The 27,084-nt window shown below is 38.2% G+C and overlaps 1 protein-coding gene across 1 annotated transcript in view; it reads left to right on the top strand.

The window, feature by feature from the left end:
* LOC135468498 (gamma-aminobutyric acid type B receptor subunit 2-like) overlaps positions 1–24,017 on the top strand; it is an 82,929-nt gene extending 58,912 nt beyond the window's left edge. The window contains exons 4-23 of the mRNA XM_064746778.1: positions 2,543–2,725; positions 3,145–3,246; positions 3,650–3,751; positions 4,214–4,279; positions 5,332–5,526; positions 6,302–6,520; positions 7,900–7,960; positions 8,527–8,610; positions 9,686–9,836; positions 11,128–11,260; positions 11,852–11,959; positions 13,295–13,417; positions 14,317–14,418; positions 15,233–15,457; positions 16,577–16,735; positions 17,636–17,783; positions 18,305–18,461; positions 20,091–20,231; positions 20,686–20,849; positions 21,760–24,017. Coding sequence (XP_064602848.1) covers positions 2,543–2,725; positions 3,145–3,246; positions 3,650–3,751; positions 4,214–4,279; positions 5,332–5,526; positions 6,302–6,520; positions 7,900–7,960; positions 8,527–8,610; positions 9,686–9,836; positions 11,128–11,260; positions 11,852–11,959; positions 13,295–13,417; positions 14,317–14,418; positions 15,233–15,457; positions 16,577–16,735; positions 17,636–17,783; positions 18,305–18,461; positions 20,091–20,231; positions 20,686–20,849; positions 21,760–21,821 — 2,685 coding nt within the window. The 3' untranslated portion in view covers positions 21,822–24,017. The remainder of the gene's footprint in view (positions 1–2,542; positions 2,726–3,144; positions 3,247–3,649; positions 3,752–4,213; positions 4,280–5,331; positions 5,527–6,301; positions 6,521–7,899; positions 7,961–8,526; positions 8,611–9,685; positions 9,837–11,127; positions 11,261–11,851; positions 11,960–13,294; positions 13,418–14,316; positions 14,419–15,232; positions 15,458–16,576; positions 16,736–17,635; positions 17,784–18,304; positions 18,462–20,090; positions 20,232–20,685; positions 20,850–21,759) is intronic.
* Positions 24,018–27,084: the final 3,067 nt, after the last annotated feature.

The following is a 27,084-nucleotide window of genomic DNA, read 5'->3' as shown; positions in this document are numbered from 1 at the left end:
TAGCTCATTACAAGAGAGAAGAAGTCGAGTGAGGGGTTAAGATGTCAAACCGAGCAGACGCACACCTTAAAATCGCGTTCTTCGGCGTCGAGCTCATTTTCCAAACACCTTGTCCTTGGTAGTCGAATTAGATTTGCCACCAAAATAAATTGAATTAGAGCATCTGGATGGCTTACATTAGCACTTTATCTCAGGGTTCTCAGTGGCTCCCTGCTCCCGATTCTCCAGGCTTTCCCCAGTCTTATACACGAGAAAACTCGGTCGGGTGTATCATCGAGTCAAGGAATTTAGCCTTTAAGATCTGGAATTACCAGCTCTTCCGATGGAATTCACCTTGTTTATCACGAAATCCTCGCTGACCACAAAGCCTTGCATGAGGCTGTCTAGATATCCTGAAGGAATCTGAAGTAATCGCTGTCTCGTCTTGAGGTTCATGTTTCTTTTGTCAAAGGTAACAGGCATTACTAAAACGTATCGATTTATTTCGCAAAAATATTGTAGTCCATTTCCCCGAATGGAAACGAGAATGACGAAAACAATGATAACTGGGTTATCGCCGAAATATGTGAGTGTCGGGATTATATTTCCTGATGCCATATAGAAAGCAGTGTCTGCAACTCTCTTGAAAGGGAACTAGTGCCTTTTTAGATCTTTGGGTATACATCGATGTCTCAATTCCGCAGAGTTCTTCGAAAGTTGAAACCCGAGATGTGGCGAATCCATCAAGGTTTTACGCTGCACCAGGGGAATATCTCTGTTCTAAGTATAAAGGCCTTATGTAATTGAAAGAGGAAGTTTGAAGTATGCTTTTCTGTACGGTTGTTAACATATCTTAGGCTTCATAAAGCGTGGAATCCCGGTCGGTGTTTTCTGCTGACGTTGCCATTGATACTGTTGTATTTGATTGGTGCTTTACGTTGTGCTTATAAATATGACGTCGATCTGGTTTATGAGTCCAGGAAACAGGATAGAGTGCCCGGATTAAACCACCGACCTTCTCCAGGTTCGAACCCCTGACCTCATTGATCAAGGAGAGGCAACGCTTTACCTATCTCAGCCAGCGAGGCCTCATTACGGATATATGATTTATGTTGTCACTGGAGGGATATAGGAGTGCTAAAAAAACACTGATCTAATCAGCCAGCTGACAACATGCGTCAGTCAGTTGACGAGCCGTCTGGAGTGGAATCGCACTTTCTATCGCCGACAGGTACAGATGATGGACTGCACAAAGGTCACGTGATTACCACTAAAAAAGTCTGCGCCCACGGACTGTAAATTCTCAATATTACTTATTAGATTTGACAAATGATACTGAGGAGTTTCAACATGGCGTCACACCTGTCCTCTGGCTATAATTCAAGTTTATTCACCCGATTAAACCCATTATGTCTGCCCCTAAGCGTTTGCGCATGCCCAGAGGCCAAAACAGCTTTGTTTAGTGCAACAAAACCGACTTGAGTATTTTAATAATGTTAATGTTATTATAATTAACCGCCAGAGCCGTTCGTCTTAAGATTGTTTTGGACACATTTCTTCAGTGAAGATGCGCTTGCTATATAAAAGTATAAGAAGTATGTCGTTTTGTGTTTAGTTTAAACGTGTTTATTTTCCTTTACGTAGACACAATAAGCCATAGGCTTATAGCGTGTAACATTCGTAGAAATTTATACATCATTTCTTTCATGAGAAAGAAAACATATTTTATCATTTTTTTGAATTTTTATGACAGAAAGATAAGAAGAAAATAATTATTTACAGAATGATAAATATATATATATATATAAATATAAATATACCTACATATAACTATACACACGCACATATGCATACACATATAGATACACACACCCTATAGACTTGTGCAGTGAAACAGTTCCAGGGGAGGTGACTCTTGCAGTTCTTATGTCATGATAGACCGTTACACTGGACACACACACTTTGAATATAACACTTGAACTCCATGTTCACAAAGCTTTATGCGAAAATTTTGCATGCGTTGCAAAGCCATAAAGTTGAAGACAGTTCCTTCAAGGAGTTTGTGGACGACGTGCTAAACAAATTTTTTTCCTTGAAAATTATATTGATCAGAAATCTTAAAGAGGCTACGCCGGATATTTTTGCCCCCCCCCCCCTCCCAAAAAAAAAACAATCAGTGCAAAACCAGTCGAATATTTGCTATCAGTTTAGAATTCTTCAAATAATTACTAAAAAGCTGCATCATATGTGCATGTAGATCCTCTTAACACTATAAACAATTCAGGTACCAGTCTGATATTTACTTAAAGACTATAATTTGATCTATTCTTGGTAAATACAGAAAATTTAATTTGATTAACAAATATGGATTTTTGGCCAAATATTTTCATAGATATTATTTTGCATGTTGTCTTAGGGCTTAAATAATGGATGTGAAGTAAACCAATAGCACTCGCATGACAAACAAGTTCGTAACCATTCCCAGTCGGTTTTTTTCCTGTAGATAAAGCTTACTTAATGAAGGTAACCAAACTTCCATACAAGAAGCCCTTTACTTTTTCAGCTGTCGTATGCGGATACTAACCCCGTGTTGTCGGATCGAACCAAGTACACAAAGTTGTTCCGAGTTGTACCAAGTGATAGCGACTTCAATCCCGCCAGACTTGCGTTGTTACGCCACTTCATGTGGAGGCGCGTGGGGACAATATTCCAGGATGCTTCTAAAGGATCACCCAGATATGGTTACGTAAGTTACAAAAACTGTTTCATGTTGTTTTAACCGACGTTACTTTAATTAAGCTATATATTATCTATTTATATAGAGACTTATCTATTGGTAGGAGAATATTTTTCGGTCAGTTCAAAACTGACAGAAAAAAAAACAATAAAGTCGGATTGTTAGTAACTCGAACACGTACGATCTTTGGTTGGAGTCCCCGTTTCAATTTAAAGTCGGATCATACCCGAGAATTTATAATATTGGCAGTCTAATATTTCCTAGCATGACACAGTCTAATGTGATAAGCTAAGTACTATAACGCTATAGTTGGTCCCTACATCAATTAGATAGTTCTATTTGAAGGTAAATAAAACACCAATCACATAAGTAGACAAATAAGTACCATTCAAACAAATGGCCTCTAACATGACTTTATATTCCCACAGGCTCACAACCGTCTGGTAAGTCTCTTAGAGAACTCCACTATACAAGTCCACAACCCTGAGAGCTACAACGCAGAGACGGCAAATGACGTTCAGAACCCGAAGGTTAGAATTATGTAGTGGATTTGAAAGATTGTATTTTTTGTTTGTTTGATTGTTTTTTTATACATATATTTAAAGTCAAAAGCTAGGAATGCGTAGTGTATGGCCACAGAAATTCAAATAGTGGTAAAAATTCAATTTTTTTGGAAAAACTCACATAATATTTTGCGCCTTCTGTTACAGGCCTATGCACTGTTCGAGACAAATCATACAGTATATACGCAAGGATATTTTATACTTATTTTCGAGACAAATCATGTAAGTGTACTCAGAAAAAAATGAATATAGTTATTCTCAACAAAAACATATCGAGACGGAATGACGCCTGTAGTCTCCGTCGAGACAAACTCATTGCTGTTTCCACTGGATTCTAGTGTGGATTTCATAACGAACATCTGTTTGACAGGGACATCATCATCTCCTGCACAGGTCAGAGAACTTCACGTTCCAGGTGCCCATAACTGACAGCTTCGCAGATGACCCTGCCTCAGCCGTACAAAACCTCCTGGTAGAGTATTAGTTAAAAGATACTCGAAACGCTTGGTTTCATTTCATATGGAGGAATTGGCATATGAAAGTACAAAAGTGCTCCACAGCTTTCTTCTTGTGGCGTGAAAAATGGTGTTAAAACGAAGGAAGTAACGAACACCAGACACAGTTTTGGTACAACGTCATGTACGAAAGGCTCCCGATGGTCGCTTTGTCCTAGTAGCCTAGCTCACAACACCTTGCTTATTTTGAAGTATCTTAAATTAAGCATTTAGCACTGTCTCTTTTGGTGGCATCTGGACAGCCTTTACTATTATAGACATACTTCACTTTACTACTTAGAGAAATAAACCAAACAGAGGACTGGCGTATCACACATTAAAGCATGGAGTAAAATATTTTTGCCTTTGGTTGCAATATTTTTATAGTTGAACATATACCGTTATACGCCTTTTCTCATTTCCTTGGATTTATTTTTCAGGACCGAGATGTAAGGATTATCTTGGGAAATTTTTCTCCGAACATGTCAAGGCGGGTCTTCTGTGAGGTTAGTCATTCACGTTTGTGGTTTTGTTACAGACTCGAAGATACAGTTTGGTAATTGATAAAGCACATAACAAATAAATCTCCCTACTGGCAAGATACGCCACCGTTCACTTTTCATTATCAGGCGTGTGTGCCGATTTACGGAAGTTATTCCAAAAATGCTCAAAAATCACGTTGTTGCTAAGGTGCCATGGGAATCAGTCAGTGGGTTAATGGATAGGACCAAATAGGTTTATCATACTATACTCATTTCTTTTAGACGGTCGCCTATATTCAGCTGTCTTCTAATTCATACAGCTAAACTCCATAAGCTCGCTTTCGATGGCAAGAACCAGTTGCCTCGGGTGGCGTCGTAATTATTTAAAAAAGACGGCGGCATGCTCGGTATTAGGAGCTCAACATGTTTTGAAGGCGGGTAACACCAGTTACCTGAACTGCTATCGACTTTACTGTAAACCCTGTTTCTGACACTGACATATTTGAAATCTTTCGCACGCTTTAATATAATATAACCGTAATAAATGAAATTTACTTTATCTCTTGTAGCATATGATCCCTCCGTAGTACAGTTTCAGATATGGATACCAGGAAATTAAAGCGATCTAGTTACCCTTTAGAGACAGTAGTGTAGGCTGTGTTATTGCATGGAGTTTGTTCAAACCGCTTGTTGGTAGCTAATGTAAAAGAAATTACTCTCCACGTCAATTGTCCAGCAGACAACTTGACAATAATAATTATGACGTCACCCGAGGCAGTGAGTTCTTGGTGTCGAAACTAAGCTGATAGACTTTAACATTATGAATTAGAAAAAGTATTCTAACTACATCTTCTTTGTAATAACATGGACGTTCAACATATCAATATGTAGAGTTTGGGTTGTTAAGTGACACTGACTAAAGGCAATTTTGGTAGCGTGTATGACTGATTTTAAAAGCAGCTGATTGTAGGCGACTCTCTAAAAGAAATAGACCATAGTATTATGTTGACACGGTCGAAAACTAAAATGGTTAAATCATCTAGAAGATAAACGTTTTATGCACCGTCCTTTTGTAGGCGTACAAACGTAATATGTACGGAGCTAAATATCAGTGGATCATCTTAGGCGACTCGTCCAGCGCAGACTGGGGACAGCGCGTAGACCAGTCCGTTTCCTGTACAGAAGATCAGATAAAAACCGCCATGCACGGGTTTATAGCCACAGACATGTTACCCCTGAGCAGTGGTGATGAAGAGACCGAGTCAGAACTGGTAAGTGGTCTGAGATGGAAGGATTTCCGGCCTGCGTCTTACGCGCTTCCGGTGATAATTCATTGTCTGCAGTCAACAAAACGTGGAGATTCCCTGCAGGAGATGGCCAGTCGTGACATTTCTAAATACACATCATAGGTCGGTAAAACCTATCGATCTTTGAATGACTCTGACTGTGCTTTCCCAGTTTGTGTACTGTGCCAAAGCAGTACCACTCTGTATAGTATACATGACAGAGCTGTTCCAGGCCATGTATTTTTTAGAGCTATCTCAATCTGTGCGCTAGGATAAAGTCGTTTCAGTCTTTGTTTGTTGTGACGATTTCGTATATATGTATGTATGTATGTGTATTTGGGTTTCAACATCGTACAATTTTTCAGTCATATCGAAGGAGTCATTAGGTGTGTGAGACGTGTACGTAATTATGTAAAGTAACTGTATAGATCAGAGTTACTTTGTTCTATACAAATTACAATTAAGAGTTCTCCATTGATCGGGCCTAGCCTGAAAAGAAGTATTTTAATATATTTGATTAAATGAGGTTTAACGCCATCAAAATATTTCTCATACAACGGCGTTCAGATTCATGGGTGGTCTGGAGAAAACCGGAGGGTTGAAGAATCTAAAAAATTCATAAAATTTAACGAAAAAGACAAATCATAAAACGCAAAACGTTTTTCGTCCAGCTTTACGACTTCATACCTTGTTCATCTTAATTCGAAAGAGTCATATGTAAAGTAATTTTACAGCAGAATCTGACAAATTATTTCACCAGACTCCACAAGAGTATTTGACACTGTACAACAAGAAACGCGGAAAGGACTTCAGTCGATTTCACGGCTACGCCTTCGACGGAGTCTGGGTGATTGCTAAGGCTTTGGACAAACTGTTGAAGAACGCCCAAATAGACGACTCTGACGAAGACTGGGAGATGGTGTTCCGGACTCCTGAAATGGAGGAAGCTTTGGATGAAACTAATTTTCAAGGCGTCACCGTGAGTATGTATTCCATGTTCATCTTGACTGTTGTTGTCGTCTCTAGGCCAACGTGGGATTCAAAACTGCCAGTTACCAAATGCCCTTCCGGTCCATAGGTAATCACCCGAACAACGCCTTCATGTACATACATATCTATATAGGTATATAAGGGCTAATAACTGTATGGCCCATGGCAGAAATATCTTCTTTTTTTTAAGCTTTATCACTCAAGGGTAGCTGAAAGCGCAGCTCAAAATGCTAACCGTCACTGATATGTGTAATTCAATTTTTTGATGCAGTGCAGAAGGCTGAACTCGAGGAAGCAATACAGTTGCCTAGAAATGCAGCTTTGAAAAGTTTTAAACATGATAATATATGGGTTTCAAATATTTAACATAACTCGTGAAAGCTGGACAGCATAGCTTCGTTTTAGGTTTATGTTTTCCATGAATTGCGGCACCTTGTGCAAATATGTTACTTGCGAAATATGAAGGGAAGTAGTTAGGTTGTGACAGAGTTTCTTAAAAGTGCCAGTATGTTTGAAATGAATATCGTTTAACTGGGTGGCCAAACAGCTAGCAAGTCGCTTGTATTCAGCTGTCCGTAAAATCAGTCATACTCCCTATCAAAATTGCTATTTGTCATTTATACGTACCAGCACAAGCTTTGCACATGGATAAGTGGAAAGTTGCTATTTTTGCACCAAAAAACGAGGCTAGAACACGTTTGTTAAACTGCATAAACTCCGCTTGAACGACAAGAACTCATTGCCTCAATTGACGTCATAACTACGTCATGCCTCCATAGTTACAAATGATTATATAAAAAACAAAAGGATATAAAACTTCATACATCGTGTGAACGTTTTCCTGAGACATTTCTCTCTAAAAATTATGAATGTTTAAGATATGCAAAAATAGCTTTTGTTTTAATGTTATTGTATGTTAAATGCGATGACAACACAGTATTCTGAGTAATTCTAGACCAATGACGTCTAATAAATTGCAATTAACATTCTGCATTTTTTCTTAAATTCTACTTAAGCCACAGTGTTAGAGGGCGTGTAATTTGCTGCTGTTTAAGCGTTACATGAACAGTTAGAATAAAATCCTAATTAAATGAAGTAAAATGACAAGAGGCCTTGTACTTCTCCGGTTACGTGTGACCATTTGCCAGCCATCACTTTAATTATATTTTACAGGGTTTTTCGAGAAGAAACCATTAATTTGTATTCCAAATTTTGAATATAAGGGTGTACCATCTGTATTTCACATTGTGTTTTTTTTTTGCTACCTTCAAATAGACATCATGCAGTCTTCATATAAAAGTAATATACAACATCTACTCCAGTAATTTTTATCTACGGATACAACCTTTCGTTTTAATCTCTCTTCAGGGAACTGTCAAGTTTCAGAATGGTGACAGGATTGGAATGATTGAAATACAACAGTTTCAAGGTACGAAAAACAGGTTGTAAATAATGTTCCTACTTTTTGATGAATTGGATAACGAATAAAGTCAACAAAAATATGTCAACTTCGTTTCAGAAAAGCTTTGTTTCTAGAAAACAGAAACACACATTTCGTTCGCTTCGTTTAGCAGAGTGTGATTGCGAAGTAACTATTTTGTTTATAGACATATTTTCAAAATTCCTTGATTTTATTTATTTATTTATTTGACTGGTGTTTACGCTGTGCTCAAGAATATTTCATTTATACAACGGGAGCATTATGTTGGGAGGAAAATCAGGAGAGCTCAGGGAAAAGCCACAACCATCCACTTGGTTGCTGCCAGACCTTCCTTAATTTTATGAATAAGTTTGCTGTCTTCTATATCCCTTTGTACAATGTATCATAGTGCTATTCTCTAATGACCCACTTTTTGTACCATTTCTCATCATATAAATACGTATTCCTTGTTTCATAACCTTTATATATAAAATGGCTGACAAACAGTACAAGAGGCCTTATCTCATGCTCCATAGAAAAATAATTATGAGAAAATTTTCTACATTTTTGCTTAGACGGAAAGTTGGTCAAAGTTGGCGAGTTCCAGAAAGATGGCGACCACTTGACGTTAGAAGGATACCACCCGTTAATATGGGCAGGTTCGTGAGCTTTAATGATAAAAACGATCTGTCCTCTTCATTCTGAAACTTTTGTGTTTTTCTTGACCCCGTTAATCGTTAAATAATACATATTCAAATAGCTACTTTATTATCGTAGAATTGTCCAAAGAATATTCGTTTTACTAACCATGCTAGATATATAAAGGGCTGGCAATGAGTCGTACTTTGATGCTGCATTGCTCCATTACACTTTGTCCAAACTCTTTCAAACTTTAGACATGGCATGATTTTGACTGACCATTTTCCAAGGTCATCGCCTGAGTAGTCCGTACACAGGGTTAAAATGAAAACATAGCTTCAAAAACGCACGTCCCGGTGACCCACATTGCATCACCTGTCAGGTGTCATGAGTAGAGCGCGCGCTGCACCTGTGTGACACGCATCAGGGACTGCTGGAAAAAAGGTCTCTTAAGGAGATTCGGGACTCAATCAGTTCATGAAAGAAACGTTTGTGCGCTGTCTGCCGAGAAGATGAAGGACCAGTTGATCACCCTTTCAAGTAAAACAAGGTAGAACGTCATTTTGAAATATTCGGAACATGGGTTTTTGACTCTGTTTTGATTTTGGTCCCATGAACAGAAATCTTAAAGGATGAAATTAAAATTCAGTCTGTATAATTAGGAGTGTGTAAATGTTTAGAAGCTGACGAAAGAGGGTTTCGGAGTTATTGAGTTTGAAAGAACGGCCCATTTTTTTATGCCCGCCCAATATATATGTATATATAATGTCCGTATTATAAGGTGCATATCTGAAAAGAAGATATATCAAAGTTCAATACCAGGCCCCAGGATCACGAAGCTGTTTTAGACTTAAGACAAACTTAGTCTTGACTTTAAGATAGTTTACTGCGCTATGACTTACCTTAGAAATTTTAGAGAGTTGCCTTAGTCGTTCATGTACATTTTGAAAATTAGTATATAAGTTCAAATCTAAAATCAGGAAAAATCCTACTTAGTAAAGACTAAATCTGACTTAAGTCTAAGACAGTATCATGATACTGGGTCCTGTTCGCAATCAGTCTCGTGACTAATCATTTTCTCACTTCGCCATCTAGGTAACGGTCCACCAAGAGATGGATATTTACAGAAATCGGAGATGCAGAGAGTAAACACGCCTATCTATGCCGCTCTATGCGTCCTGTCCGGGATCGGTATCGTCATGGCGCTTGTCTTCCTCACGACAAACATCTACTTCCGCAAACATCGGTAAGACAATCCTTTTGAGCTCCGCGGATTCTTTGTGGTTGCTTTGTAACCTGGTTTGATAGTCATTTTATACTAGTAGCCGAGCCAAAAAGTTGCCTTTCGTTTCCTAGTCTGAAGGAGGATCTAACGCTTATTTCTGTGTTACCCATCCCACTACAGGGTTCTGTTCCAACTGTTGTTTACATGTTACCTATCCCACAGCCAGAATCCTCCCCAAACGCAGAAATTCTGCGTGACCTTGGCCCTAAAGCATGTGTCTGTCGCACTTCACTTAAGAGATGTAGGGTTTGTACTATTCTTACCCAGAGATTTAAGGCGTTGTTGGTTGTTACCAGTGAAGTTTAGAACCTAGATCTGGATTTGATCGTTTCCCTCGGTTTGTTGTTACTCATTAACCCCGTTTTGGGAAAAGTGAAACAGTTTAAATTATGGTGTAAAACATAATTCGGTCAAAGAAATAAATAAATGTAAGCTGAAATGTTTGTAAGCTCAAGTAATCAGCCTTTATGAACCAGTACTATGAAATATTTTCAAGGACCGCTATGCACTCATGGTTCTGTTTATTATATTATTACAAAAATCAATGGTAGTGTCATTTTTATAGCTTTAACTTATTATTTCGACAGTAGATGAAAATGTGGTGTGACGCTCACCGATTTGTACAAAGTACTATTGCTCACAACCACACAAATCCATATGAAATGAAGTGAAGAAAAGGAATGAAAGAAGAAATTAAGCCAGGTCTGCAGAAGGAGTTAATATGACCACATCAATCGCATTGTTTTTTAACCTCGCCCAACTGGTAATGCTTTCTGGATTGTTTTTTGTTGTAGCAAGGTAGCATTATAAGTACGGCAATCTGAGCAGATACTGCTGTCACTTAGCGTACACTGTAAAAACTAATCTGTTTAATTGATCAATTACATGGTTTTCTGAGTGATGCTGAACGTTATTGTTACAAACTATTATGTCATATATGACAAAATTGTTCTGTTATTCCAACAGAACAGTTCTGTTGCAAATAGGTCAACCGGATGTTTCTCACATTGGCTACAAATGTTCAATCTTTCTCTGACGTCATGGCGTCACAATTGTTTTAACAGGGAATGGATGGAAAAAGTAAAGTTATCACGAGAAGAGGTGGTTGGACATCGGGTGTGTTTCATCCATTCACCCATCTAGCATAACTCAGAAAACATAATGTGTTAAATTTAAAAGATTAGTTTTGAGAGTGTACCAGTGCTGAGGGAAGAAGCTCGCCATATAAACTGAAAATGTTATTATTACTCAGGTACATCAAGATGTCCAGTCCCAACATGAACAACATCATTATCGTCGGCTGTATTATGAACTACATCAGCGTGTTTCTGCTGGGTACAGATGGCGGATTGCTTCCCTCCAGCCGATTTCCTCTTATGTGTTCGGTAAGGTGCAAAGAAGGAGTACCCTTGCGTGACGTCCACCTTTCAGGAAGGTAGAACTGAGACTTGAACAGTTGTAGAGCTAGTATGGTGATACACTTTAGCCGTTTATTCCAGATGGTTCACTAAAGCATTGCGACTATTAATACGTTGCAATCAGCGGTACCATCATCACTGAAAACTGTCCTAATTTCGGACTTCTCAGTTCTTTGATGGTTTTTGTTGAACGCTGCTTTTGGAATTAGACTTGTGATTATTGACCCGGAGCATTCATTTTAACAGCTGGTATAGGAATGTTTGTTTTTACACATAGATCAACACTACATAACTTCGTATTTCCAACAGGAGCTTCCTTCAGTAATATGTAAACATTAATTTTAACTGAGTTCTTTTTCCTTGATCCGTTATGCGAAAAGCAGTAATACCTTACATATATCTGTGAACTGCTAGTTTGAGAATAATTATGTTTAAATTGTCAGAAATACACTAAAAGCTGAGGTTTAGTGTGCTGGTATAGTTTTAATCCCAGCCTCGGGGTCGCTAATCAGAAAGTCTCCTGTATTGACCGTTTTTACCATCTTTCCCATGTTTCAGGCACGTGCGTGGGTTCTAGCGGTTGGGTTTACATTAGCCTTTGGGGCTATGTTCAGCAAAACGTGGAGAGTACATGCAATCTTTACCAACATCAAACTTAACAAGAAGGTACTGTTCGATTTGCGGACACATTCGTGATTCTCTTTGTTATCTTAGCTCTCTTTGGAAAGTGGCCTTTAACAGGGATAATGCCAATGTGCTGCCCGTGGTTATTTCGGCGAGTGATGGGCTCTTCCTAGAGCAGGATCACCCTTGATTTATTTTCAATTTACGCAGGTAACCGGAGACGGATTGTGCTTTAGAAAAATGATTGCGCTGTCGATGAGACTGGGCTGGAGGCGACGGAGCGGCGTCGTTCTCAGTTCTACAGGTCATAACGCTGTTTGCCAAAACCATGCACTGTTGATCAACAAAAATAAAACCGGCGAAAAACTACAAAACTTGAACATATATGTCAATACACATAAAATGTTTGGCCGGTGAAACGTCGGCATACGATGTCTTGCATAAGGCAGATGGCGTCAGATAGCTGCCGGTCATCCATCAGACAATGATATGAAAATGTTGTCTTTCTCCAAACAGGGAAATCAAACAAACACCCTAAAACGATTTTCTGAGAAGTCATTTCAAAATTTTCCTCACATTTTAATCGATTAAACTAAATCTGTCCAGATTAAGAATAGATAGCACAGTGCTCACTTTGTAGCCACAAAGAATTGTTGAGCCGAATGCGATAAGTTTCTTATATGCGATTATTTATTTTTAGTATCTATTTAAGTAGAAATATTATTTTGAGGAAATGTGGCTATTGAGCAGTGTGGAAAATGACATGGAAAAGAATTAAGCAACTGCAAGGGACAGCCGCTCAGTTCAATTGCTTAACGATTCTTTCATTTAATTAATTTATTTAACTTTTTGATGGATGTTTTACGCCGTACTCACTTATTCGACGCCGGGCAACATGATGGTGGGAGGAAATCGGGCAGAGCCCGTGTTAAGCCCACGACCATCCACAGGATGCTGCAAACTTACAGTAACCGCATCTTTCATTCAAAGACTAAATATTTAAATTCCTTAAATTATTACAACAGAAAACGGGTAAAGCCTAGGCATGGAAAGCCACAAAACAAAAACACAACTCTCCCCTCTAACCCTTTGCCTATGGGAATGTCTTTGTGTTATCATTTATGATGAAACGATAATTTAGATATATGTTGAATTATCTTTCATGTTAGCTCTCCCCAGATTGACGTCATAGAGGGGTACTATGTAAAACTCCACAAACATTTAAGTATACGAAATGTTTTGACTGAAATATTTATTAGTTAGTGTCTTAAAAAAAAAATATTTAGTCATATGTTTTTCCAAAATGTACCGGGTGCAAATTAGTTATTTTGAACACTTAGGAACCAACTATCAGAATTATTTTTCATTTCTTTTCAGGTGATAAAGGACTACAAACTGTTCTTCATTGTGTGTGTGTTGTTGTTGTTGGACGCTGTCATCTTGGCGCTGTGGCAAGGAATCGACCCGCTTCAGCGCTCAGTCAAGAGCCTTGCCCCAGAGGTGAGTATTATAACCCAGACGCCAATTCCACAAAGCCATTTCTAATTCGCCACAATGCACAGTTCTTGCAGAAGTTGAACATTTGATACATTTGATTCCTTAAGATCAAATTTATGAGGAGTTCAAAATTTAAATTTCAAAATCTGTAAAATAGGCTCTAAAACGGTATTTCAAACTTTCCAAAGTTAATCTTTTATTTTACTTACATGTTAACATCTGGCCTCAGCAATATCCAATGCCCGAACGCTCCAAGCCTGTATGACAGGCAATTTTGAGCTGTGCATTTTTCACAAAAACAGCTGACAGGGGTGCAACCCATTCAGTCAGAGGCAGGTAAAGGGGACTTTTGACTGCTTTTGTCTAATGTTCATCGATTTCCATTTCTTCCTGAAAAACACACAAATTTATATCTAGAATGAAACTTCGAAGCCTCTGCTACAGAATGATGCTACTTATGTAGAACAAAAAATGGAACCAAAAAATTAATCAAACAGTAACAAGGGATTGCAGGGCTTATCCTGACCCGGAAGCATTAATTGTTGTGTGTAGCCAGATAGATGTTTCGACTGCGCATCAATACACATGCACAGGTCAAATCATACGGGTGACAATCAACAACTCATGGCAATATTATGCCCATGCGACAACAGTTCAGACATTGGTCACGGTTCTGATCAGAGTACAAGCTTTTGTGTGTATTTTTTAAAAAGATGGATACATAAATCATGTATTTTAAGGAGTGGGTGAGCAGCATTGTACCCATAATGATTTTAATCTCTGTTTCACAGAAAGTGTGATAAGTGTAGAGGAGTACATGTACATGGCGTGATATGGCTTTCTACACACGGACAAACATTGGCTTTCAGTTCACAATGTGTTTAGTCTTTCTGTTATTTCAGATCGTTGGTGACGTGGAGATTATACCTCTAATAGAATTCTGTCACAGTAAACACATGACAGCCTGGATGGCTACGCTCTACGTCTATAAAGGTTTGCTCTTGGTCAGTATAAATAACCTCTTTAAAATGGACAAGACAAAATCATGTGGAGTAAGACACAACACCACAATCACACTTACGTTACTTGACTGAGCAATGTCTAACAATATCAACATCGCCCATTTGAATGATACTAGTGCAGTGCTCGTTTGTGACGTCATCATTGCCTAAAAACTCGGGAAATTGGTTCCGCAATATTACACCTGGAAAATTTAATGTTGATTGCATAAACAGATGAGCATATAGTCATATTATTTCAAAACTGGGTAAAGAAAATTAATAAATTAAATAATTGTTTCCGTGATGAGTGATTAATACAAAGCTGGAGCTGTATTTGAACTCGCCACCTCAAAAGATTTACGCTAGTCGTCATCTGGGTGTAATCATAAAGGGCACGGTTTAGTTTAAGAATCTAGAAAACGAATTGTGCTTTGTTAGGTTCATTCTAAATATACAGGTTGTAAACTCAAGTGATTAAAGGGACTGCGGCTGGTTGGTTTGAAGTTTCGATCTAAAGAGCATTCGTAGGTGATCCCTTTTTTTTACGACATTGTGACTTTGATTTATACTAGAAATAAGACATTTGATTGCTAACAGCCTCCTTCAGAATTGCTTTTGTCGCCTTCACTGTTTAATTTACGTCGCTGCTATTGCAGACTAAAATTACTGTTAACGTCATAGCCAGCTTTTATGACGGACATAAAACGTTGTGTGCGAAAACAACAGGAAATTGTTCGGGAAGAATTACTGGAGACCCGCGAATAGCACAAACAACCTCTTCAATCATATGAGTTGAGTTTCTTTACTGTTTTGTCAGGTCTTTGGATGTTTTCTTGCTTGGGAGACGCGCCAAGTGAGCATTCCGGCGCTGAATGATTCCAAGTACATCGGGATGAGTGTGTACAACGTGGTGATAATGTGCGTGTGTGGAGCGGCCGTGTCTTTCGTCATCAAAGACCAACCCAACGCCGCTTTCATCATCATTGGCTTATTTATTATATTTTGTACCACAATAACCCTGTGTTTAGTCTTTGTGCCAAAGGTAAGCCGACGAGGAAAATTGTTTCTTAGAGTAATAAATATCGACTCCTTCAAGCTTCCAGCTGCGCACAATAGCCGGCAGCGGAAATAACATTTCAAATTGCATTCAATCGGCATGCGCAGGAAGTTTAGGCCTATTTTATTCTATGGATATTGCTACATAAAATTACTACATAAGGAAAACTGAAATTAATAATTTCAAATAAATAACTCTCAATTTTTTCACTGACGTCAGTGAAATATAATATATAATATATAATATAACATCTTTGTCCGCTAGCAATATAAGATTGCGATCCCCGCATTTGCACGACGGAAATGTAAGCTAAAATCAAAACTATCAATCGACAAAAACCATTACAAGAATATATTTCACGCGTTTTTGTTTTAGCTGTTGAATCATTACAATGTAATGGATCAAGAGGCGATCTGAGACTTAAGTCGAAATTTCGATCATTAAATGTTCCGATCCGCTTTTTAACTCAAACTTGTTTCACAATACTTTCCCAGAATTTACTTTGTCAAGCAATCTTTTGACCTTGTTACGTAAAAAAATAACAATTTTAAAGTGATTATAGAAATTTTGACTTAAATCTAAGATCGCCTCGTGATCCCGGGGCCAGGTATATTTGTCGGTTTATTGCCAAATGGAATGTGGACCAATGAGCCGTTCCAAGCGTAATATTACTTTGACAATAGGAATCACTTCTCAGTTATGGCCCATGAACCAAGAAAGCCATAGTGCCATCCGAATGTTGTCTAAATAAAGACAACGTAGTGATATAGTCCATTACTCTGCTATACTGTATATTGATTTAACCTTCCTTAGAAAACACCCAAATGGCGCGATGCCTCTCTTGGTCATGGACAGTAACTGAGTATTTTTTTCCATCACATGCGTCAACGATATACATGTATATGTATAGTAAAACACCACCAGGCCAATAAAAGGCAAAACATGTCTGTGACCTAAAATTAAATATTTGCATCATGTGGAAGAACCGATATTTGTTGATCAATATCACAAATTACGTAGACATATAATGATCAAAAAAAGATTGTACATATTGTTCGCCTAATTCATGCAATTTGGTTTTTCATATGTCTTTCGGTAATACAGGTGGTAGAACTTCAAAGAGACCCGGAAGGAGAAGACAAGAGAGTTAGAGCGACGTTAAAAAAGCCTTCCAAACGAGATAAGAACGGCGTCTCAGATTTACACGACCGAGTCAAAATACTTAGTGATGAAAATATTAGATATAAAGATATACTGGAAGAGGTGAGCATAAACGATCTCCTGTCAAATTCCGTGAAGGTTGTCAACAGCTGCATTAAATTAAATCCTATTCTCTGTAGTATGTTTCCCCTTCATTCATAGTTTGTAATGTTCTGTTTCCCACTAACCATTGCCGTTGATCAGTGCGGTGACGGGTTCGAATCCGGTTTCCGCTGGCTCTTTTGCGATCTTACGTCATGTGGCTTTTGAGGTATATACGTGATCAAGCACAATTCAAAAAAAAAGTAAATAAATAAATAACAAAAACCCAGTTAATTCCAAACAACAAAAACATTTATAAACACATATAATATTCACATTTAAGGCAAGAAAAACTTTGGCACCAATTTATTTTCTGAAGAATTGAATAATAATTCAGGAGTCAGGAGAACTTAACCACCGTTTTATATGTGACAGCTTTTTGTGTCTAATAAAAAGATAAGGCTCTGTTTAATGGTGAAAGATCACACATCGGCGCGACATGATGGAGGCTATTCCAGGAGCTGTTGTGCAAGTACCAAAGTGCTGTAGAGACAGCATGTATTCCTGAGTCTGTGTATCGGAGGCAATCAGGTTAACGCAAATTTGTCAAAAACACCAAAATATGAAAATATCTGTGAAGTTGATCACTTATTAAGTTGGTTTACTTAATATGTTTCCATGCCAATTTTAACACTGAATCTTCGGTTTCCTCCAACAATGAATTTAATTGTCCGTCTTCCGTCATTCCCTGAGACCGGTGTTAAAACCTAATCAAGGATAAAATCAAATACCTCTCGGCTTACAAGGGCAGGGTTAAATTATTTGATAAACAAGGCTTGGTTCTGTTGTGATGTACACCATCTTTTAGTTTTGACAGCACATCCATGATATTCACCCATGTTTATCAAATTTTGTTCGCAGAAAAACAGAGAAATACGAGAATTATTACGAGAGTTGGGAGAAGATGTAAATTCTTTCGATTATTCAATAAAATCGCCGATGCACAAGTCGGTATTAACACTGCGGCAAAAGACGAACCCGGACATGTCGCCTAGTAAAGTTTCCAGAAGTAAGTCGTTTATTTTGTGCAACTTTTTCTGTTTTCGGGGGTGTTGATATTGACTAGACAAAGAGACGTCAACTATTATTTACTACAGATCTTTGGATCCGTAAAGTAAATCTGAGGCTAAATACCCAGAAAAGGAAGAGAAAACTTGGAAAACCATTAAACAGAAATTCAGTAAGCTGTAAATCTATAGCCATTCATACAAAGATTTGAATTGGCTCATATAAATTGGAGACTAGATCATAATAATAGACATTCAATTACCCGAAGACGCAAAATATATATTTCAGTTGTCATTTGCCATTATCCTGTCGTCGAGAGTACATTTAGAGAATATGTTAATATCTTAAACTCTATACACCAAATGGTGCTGCACTTCCCCTGATCGATGCATCAGTTCATTAAAATAAAGGGAGTTGGTCATTAGGTAAGGGAACTGCAGTAGAGGTGACAACGTGTTTTCACAGGCATTTCAGCTGACGTTTGTGTTGATGTTATTGCAGCCCGTGTTGCTATCATTGTAGGTTCCGCAGGTACCGAAGATGATAATGCTTCTTTCTGCTCGGACTCAAGCCTCACTCAGCTGTATATAGACTCGCCTGAACATCACAGACATTCGTCATACCTTCATTCACGCAACAGTAATTCCGTCACGGAAAGCATTGAGCTCACGGATATCGGGTAACAGTCTCACTGGGACACATATTTTGCCTTAACAACTATTTATGAACTAGCATGGTACAAGATTTGAGTACTGATTCAATCTATTGGTCTAGGACGTTCCCTATATCACTCCCTCATCATTGAAAACTGTTGCCTGCTTCTCTTTACAGGAATCCGTCCTAATTTCTTACTTTCTGTAATTCCTTAGTTCATTGGTGCATTTTTTTGGAAGGTGTTTTGAAAATTGATCTTGCGATTATTGACACGGAACGATCAATATGGTTGACGGCTGATATACAAATGTCGGTACTGGACGCCTAGACATTCACTCACGATACAATGTGATACATCATACAAATATTTAGTGTTGTTGTCTAAGCCTCCGTGCACAGAATGCGCAAATTGCCGTCTGTTACTCAATATCCACTGGCCAATAAAATCGTTTAAATCCAGCCAACTGAATTGTGGCTTTCACTCAAGAGTCTTGTGATTTATCAACCTGGATCCCTACAAAACCTAAAGCTTTTACTCTGGATTTGGCATGTGTTATTCTTGCTTATTAGACTCCGTATACTTTCGATAGCATTAAAGCTTTTACAGTACAAGGAATTTACAAGAGCTTGCTCAGGAAAACAAAAAAATGGGAGAAAACTGGCCACGGATACCCAGTCTGTGTAGGTAATCTGCTCCAAGATTTGCTATGCCTCTGTCTAACTTTGGCCAGAAATACCTCTTTTCAATCCCTAATGTCAATGTCATTCTATTGTACTCCTCATCCCCACTGATCCAGGTCGGCAAATATTCGGCCGGTGAGGAATTCTGTATGAATTACGATTCTTGATTTGGCACGACTTCATTCTGTTTTACATATTGGATGCAACGTCTCTTATAGACTAATATCAACGATGTTTCACAGCATGTTTTTACAAGTGGAAACTGAATCCCGCTATATACAATCAAACGTCATGGCTATAAGCCAAGACTGTCACTGTCTTCCTGTCCAGACACATTTTGCTGTTAAACGTAAGAGAATGGAACAATTACAAGGTCTCCGTGGAGGCCATTTTCTTGGATAAGTAGGTTTTGGGAGAGGTCGAACTTCATTTATCGTATTTCTTTGTCTAGAGACAAAGCTGTGCAGTCAAAACTGACTTGATTATCTCGTCCCATGTCTCACAGCTCGTCACATTTAGCTATTGCTACGGCCTCTTTTCATTTGAGATTACAGATAGTACAGGTTAGTGTTAAAAGTTGGATGGGTTATGAAGGACTTCCCTAAGACAACAATAGTCACTTACTTATCTGTTCCGTTGCTATGTTTGAGTAATTAGTGGCGCCTTACCATACATGGCCATGCCTGATGGCATTGAAACAACAGGTAGAGTAACCTTACAGTATTACCTACTTATTTAATTGCGAATTTATACGGTGTTGAAGAATGTTTTACCTGTATTACAAACGCCAGGTCAATGGATCGAAAAATTGATCAGAGCAACAAAGAAACCACTGTATATTGTATCTTGTATATTTGTGAAACCACAGGAGAACTGATGGCAGTTAGATTTGAACTTGAATTTGGAAAGAATATATTCCTTGTTTTCAAAAAATACATTTTAGCTGTATATTGTCATTTTTTCCCCTAAACAGTCGCAAAAGTACAACGGGTAAGCTATCACCAATCAGAGATTCTCGTGAATACATAGAGGTAGACAGTTACGATCCCTACAGCGGGGTCTACCTGGGCCCCTCAGAACCGGAAGTGACGGTAGTGGAGAATGTAAATTACAGGTGCGTCGAGAAATATGCTCTTAATTGAGCAAATATCTGTTCCTCCTATTTTTCACATTTTGTCCCAAACCTTAAATCTGTTTGTCAGCAATTTTACCAAATAATATGAAATGTTTGCTTTAATTAGCTTTTAAAAATGTGCTGTTTTTTTTTTTCATCTTATGTTCTTCAGCATACACCTTTCCTTCTTGATACATTACAATATATCATTTTGTAGATTACGTATTTGAAAAAAGTAGTGTGGGTTCGACTTTTACCGGTATCAGACTTTAACTGATTTTTAAAAAAAAGTTGTCTATTTTGGTTTGATTTTGGACGTTCTTTGTATTGCATTGAAAAATATATACTATCTCCTAGTTACAACAAGTTCCCCTCATGATATGGCCACAGTGATGCCGAAGTGGCGTTTAGCCTGAATCATTCACTTAACCATTCATTCTTTCTTTTTCTTTAGACCCCCAGCCACAGAGGAGCATCCCATCATACAGCGGTACTCGGGGGTGTCCTTCCTGGATGAGTGTCAGACAGGTCATCCGGGACACCTATCCGAGGACAGCGACCAGGAAGAGTCCGAACCAGACAACAATAACAGTGTCCACAGTGGGGGCAGTTTACCAGGTTTGAACGGCTTGTTCCATCATAGCCACACATTGCCGAATCAGGATTCCTGTAACCTTCTGAAACAAACCGCGCTTCAAATTTCTCCCCAACTTCTATATTTACTACTTACATCATATCTTTGCAAAGCAGACAATGTGGTTTTTGCTTCATTTATTTATTCATTTATTTATTTATTTGATTGATGTTTTACGCCGTACTCAAGAATATTTCACTTATACGACTGCGGCCAGTATTATGGTGGGATGAAGCCGGGCGAAGCCCGAAGAAAACCCACGACCATCTGCAGGTTGCTGCAGACCTTCCCACTTACGGCCGGAGAGGAAGCCAGAATGAGCTGGATTTGAACTCACAGCGACCGCAGGTTTTAGCTTTAAATTTTTTAATTTTCAGTCTAAATTAAATCTAGATTCTGACTAGTAAGGTACCCGCAACACCTCTCTTAGATTCACGAGGTGCTGAAACACAAATGTTTGTCCTGATCATTGGTAAACTAAAGACCGTACACAAATAAAAAATATGCTTTAGGTTTAAATAATGCCTGGAAAAGGGGAAAGTCTTTACTTTCGGATGCTGGATTGGTCCGGTAACTTACGCTTCAGATTCAGTACTTCACTTCGCCAATATAGAACGAAGTGTTTAATTTTTTTCTGTTTTATGGAATTAAAGAGTTATTTGTAAAATTTGATTTATGGCGCCAAAGGATATCACAAAATGTCGAAATTAAAAACGAAACGCGTTATTTGCGAAGTCAAGGCAGTAAATGGCTCAGGCCGAAATTGCCTATAAATTAATGTGCATGTAATTGGTGTTGTTACAGCTTGATTATTACTGATTTTATGTAAATTTATTTTATACATGCATGCATTCGTTTCTTTTTTTTCTTGTTTATGTTTTGTTTATGTTTCAGTGGATTTCGTGTCTGGTTCTGAAAATGTTGATCAGGACCACAAAGCAAGTGTTATAGAATGAATATTTGGTAAGAGATATAGATTTGTTTGGACTGATCTAAAAACTAACCCATTTTAACTTGATCTGCCTAAGTAAGAACTTTTTTCAGATTCAAGGGCCCAGTTTCACCTAGCGGCGTACGACATTTTTTATCGTACATTTGTCGTGCGATATTTGGACGTCACTCTTTTGTACCATTGTCCTATATGGGCGATTACCTTTGTGAAAACTCGTCTCTGTTGACAATACAGGGACGTTTGTCCAGATTTAGCCCACTTAAACTTTAGAAGGCGATTAAGATCAACCAAAAAGTTTACCTTTTCAAAGGCGGTATTTATTAAAACTTAAAACAGTCTCTGTTGTAAAAATGTGACAAGATTCTTCAAGTGGTTTTGTTCAGTTTGAGTGTATAGGTTTCCGTTACTTTTTCTGATTTTATTCTGAGCTGAATATACGTGCAAAAAAAGCTACTAAAATTGGTTTGTTTGGTTGTTTTGCGGTGCCAATGTTTTACGTTATTCCTGTTGTATTGGTGCATGCTATGTTGTCTAAGCCGTGTTTCAAGTGACTGTACACAAGCTGCTTAAACTGTTCGTACCACCCATGCGCATTGTCTTCTTCCTGTTGCTTCTACTAACCACCTCCAGTGGCCACGTGATGTAGCTAGCCTACTAACACCTATTTAATATTTCAGAGCATGAAGATGACTTCGATCCTACTACCTTCCTTACTAACATAACACTGGTTGTGGTATGTGGCAATACTCTTTTCTTCGTTACATTGTAACTCTACTAACATTTGTTATTATCATCTCTATATTTTTTTATCAGTAATTGCATATGTACATATTATATTGTTTACATTCATATAGCTGTATGCTGCATTTCTGTCCTAACTAACAAGTACTAACCAACTGCCTACTTTTTACTAACAAAAACTAACAAGCTTTCGATGTTTTGCAGCATCTGCCATGAGCTCGCATCTATTGTTTTCTCTCGAGGGATAATTGTTAGAAGAATCCAAGACATCTGTTTTCATGACTGTTAAATCCGCGGTCAGGCCACGACCGGAAGTTTGTAATTATCACTGCATATTAACTAATATTTATCACTTGACAACATAAATGCGTGTAATCAACGTAATAACATTCATTTATCATAAATACACACAAAAAATGACTGTTCATTTTTAACAGAAAGTCAGTTGTCTGAGTGATTCCAGAATATATTCTGCTGTAGCAGCAGATTTTCCTGTAAAATTTAACACTCGTGTTCTATTAATTCAACATGAAGATTATATCAGAACTAAAAGGATATTATGACAGAATATTGTGTTATAATAACAGATTACATTCTAACATCACTCAGACAACAGATTTTCGGTTAAGATTAACAGATTAATGTTTTTATTGTGCCAATTTGTATAGGTTCCACTCATGAACTAAATCATTATACTCTGGGATTATCAAACACTTGGAATTACTGGGAAAGACCGCTGTATGGTTACCACTAAAGTTGGTGTCTGAAGATCAATCAAAACCTACAAATCATTTACACATTATGAAATCTCCATCTGTCTAATTGCGTGCCAGAAATTCTGTTCATTTCAATTATTTTTACACCATTCTCCATATGGTAAATTTATCTACTCCCTTTAAATTAACTGTATCATGTAGAAATGGTCAATCTGAGTGTAATAAATATTTCGAGGCATACAATTTTTAACTACTTAATAACTTACGAAGACAAGCCTCAAAATGATGCTAGTGTTCTAGTATAAATCCTAATTAGTACGCATTGAAATATGCATGGCAAAACATGGTTTTGCCAACAATTGTTTTGTTGAAATTTCAACCAGCATTGTAAAATTCATTGATTAGCCTTTCATGGAATATATTATAAGCGGAAAGGTCTACATAAAGGGTAAGATTTTCTTTTAAAACTGAAAAAAGTATTTGTATGAATGAGATAGTGCTTGGGGTTTAACGTAGAATTTGTATGAAAAACCTGGAATACGTGTTATTTGGTTAAGTTAAGTATTTATTACTTTGTCCAAATAATGTTTCCCTAATTACTTGAGCCACTGTTTTTAAAATCTAGGAAAAAGTCCTGAGGAAGAAGGGCTTCTCAGTGAACAGATTGGCGAGAATCAGTTCTGTGAGATTCAGAGCGAAAGCGAAAGTGAAAATGTCGATAATGACGTTGATAATACCGAGTGGATGGCATGAAGAGTTGGAATGTGTAATGATAGAGGAGTACTCTGAAAGACGACCCGATTCTCCCAGAGGTGAAAACACAGAATTTACGGATGACATTATGCCAATTGCCAGTCCCGATACCAACATGGTGGACAACAATTCGGACAAAATTGCCGACAACTTAAACTTTGGCGAAAACAGCTCAGCTCTTAACAGTAGTCCTTCGTGCGATGACAGTTTAAAATTGGTTTGTATCTTGGGGCATGACACAGTAACAGAAGGTTCAACTGACGGCCAGATGAATACGCCCCTGACGACGACAGCACGGATTTAGTTGACGTCAAGTTGAATGACGTAGCAGTAAATGTTGATGACGCGGTGCACATAACTGTTGAAAACACGGAAGTAGGTGACCACGACATACGGTGTGTTGATGACAGCGATCTCAGCCGCAGAGAAGATATTCTGTGTCATCAGCCAGATGTCTTGTTCGAATATGAAAGTGCTGTCTATACTGCCGAAGGTAATATCGCTGACATCAATGAAAAGGAAAAAATGTCTGGAGAAGATACAGTCATCAAGAATAACACTCAGGTAATGCAAGGTTGTGGTATGAAAGACACAGATGATAAAGACATTGCAGACGAATTTGGTGACAACGGCGAAACCATTACTGATTGTGACAATGGTGATGATGGTGATGATGATGATGTTAAGAATTTTGATACATTGTATGGTGATGTAGTTGGTTCCAGTGTCACTCAAGAAACCATCAGCATGGATATCTTATGTGGAGAAGACAACAATCTGGATAAAACCAGGGATGTCGCAGTGGATACTTTGGATTTATTTAGTTCCTGGCCACATGTCGGTTGTGATAATGAAGCCAAAGATGACAAAACGTTGGATGTTCTTGTTGGAAAGGAAAGATACTGTCCAAAGAGCCGATGACATTAGTGAGAAAAGCCATTCAGCTGACGTGGAAGCGATTATGGGACACCAAAGATAAAAATGAAGATTGTTCACGCGGCGCGCATGCTCCCTATGAAGAAGGCAAAGAAATATTTATTACAGACAGTTTAGCGGAATCATTAGAGAGCAAAGCGGAAAAGTCGGGCCGAGCCACGGCCGATAACCCATTACTGCGACCTCTGCTCAGTTCGATAAAACACCGCAAAGTGGCACCAAAGTCAAAAGATCGCAAGGTCGAACTTGAGAAGGGATCAAGAAAATTTATGTGTGATGTCGTAGAGTATATTTGAAGTGGAAGGATCGTTATGGGTGGTTGACTTGTAAGATCAGGAGACATACGCACAAGTCTTAGAATGGGCTGAGAATGGAAGAGTCTGCTCAATACTTCTTAATGTGCCAACGCCAGATCCGATTCGTGGGTCACTGTGTAAAACGCCCTTGATATTTTATCCCATGTTTAACCCAGCCTTATCTTTATGACAAAGTATAACTATGGGCATCGTGGAAGTCGAGAAATGCTCTTGATGAAACATCCCGAGTTGTGAACATTACCAATTTTTGGGGGCAATTCGTGCTTTGGCTATTTTTTTTTTTTAAACAAGCATCACAGAAAGTCCTGTTAAGGCCAACTTAGGCCCTGGGCAAAACTTTTTTACAGAGCTTTAATGGAATAGATGAAGCACGAGGGGAGCAGATTTTATTCCTTGCCACACGGAAGAAATGTACAGATGTAAGTTGATCATTTGATAAAAATCCTTGTATTCAATCTAGGCTAACAGCCCCACAACACAACTGTATTTACTCTTAACTGTTAGAATCAAAAGTTTTCTATCACAGATCTTATTCAAAATGTCCATGCAATAAAGAGCTTTTTTATTAAAATTTCACTCTTGCCGAATTTCAGAATTATTCATTTGTTTTTTTTTATAGGAAACTTTTAAAAAAATACCCAACAGCATGTATTCTTCAGGCAGCTAAGTTTTATCAAAACAGCGAAGGTAGTTCACAGTACGTGCAATGCGCAGTTGAAGCCTTACGGAAACTAAAATCCTTCCACTTTTACCAAAAAAGGAATGGAAATCAATTTTAAAAGAAACATTCTTCAAGTAAATTCATTCAGACACCTGATTTGTCGCTACTTGTCAGACCGGCAAGCCATTGGTAAACGAGACAGTGAATCTACCAACTAACTAACTACATGACTGACTAATATATCAATTAGACGATCAGTTAGCATATAGGTTAGTTAATGGGGCAGTTATATAGTGTAGCAGATGACACTCTTTTACAAAAAGATCTTACAATCTCTTCGAATAATAAACTAACAAGATAAGAACAGTGACACCAAGTCAGTCCGGCGGCCACATCCCTGGCTGATCACCCAGTGGTTAAAATATTTAAAACCACGAGCCAATCAGTATGTCAGGTAGTCATCAATTCCTTAATCATAAAATCATCCACTCAGTCATTCGATCAACACTTAGTGAAGTAGTCAAGTGATACGTTCAATTGTTCCAAAATTATCTCTATAAATGAATAAATCAGACCTGTCTTGGAGTATTTTAAATGAGCCATTCGTCAGTCTGTCAGTCAGTCACTAAGCCTAAGACAGGGAACGCTTCACCTACTCTTCCCATTGACCTAAATAATCGATCCACGAACGTTGGTGGAATGGAATCTTTCAGGGGTGTTGTCAACCTTAATCACGCTCCGTTTGGGTACCACTGTGTGAATTTCTTGCCTTTGTGTCTAGGTTGGAGTGGTCAAAAAGCCGGACGGGATCCCGGGGCGACTGGCATAGTGGTCAAGACAACTGCCTGTTATAAGACCGGTGAGAATGAAGATTAATGAATCCATTATTGTAGACGGGGGCAGCGCAATAAGACGGTAACGTGACAGCTCTCTCTATTCGCGAGCTAATCGAACGGCGGGATATTTGCTGGGGCATAAAAGCCTCTTTATCAATACTGCTTAATTGAATTGTGTCTGTCAAGGAATATATTGTCAGATTTACTTCAGTGGGACTCTTTCAAGGTCGTGGGGAACTTTTATTGCCACTGTCACAAAGTTTCTTCAAAGATTCAGTTTTGTTGATATTCTTTACTGTTCTTATTT

The sequence above is a fragment of the Liolophura sinensis genome, chromosome 6 (assembly GCF_032854445.1).
Source record: "Liolophura sinensis isolate JHLJ2023 chromosome 6, CUHK_Ljap_v2, whole genome shotgun sequence".
NCBI lineage: Eukaryota > Metazoa > Mollusca > Polyplacophora > Chitonida > Chitonidae > Liolophura > Liolophura sinensis.
The sequence above is the reverse complement of the archived record's forward strand: the minus strand, read 5'-3'. Positions and strand labels throughout refer to the sequence as shown.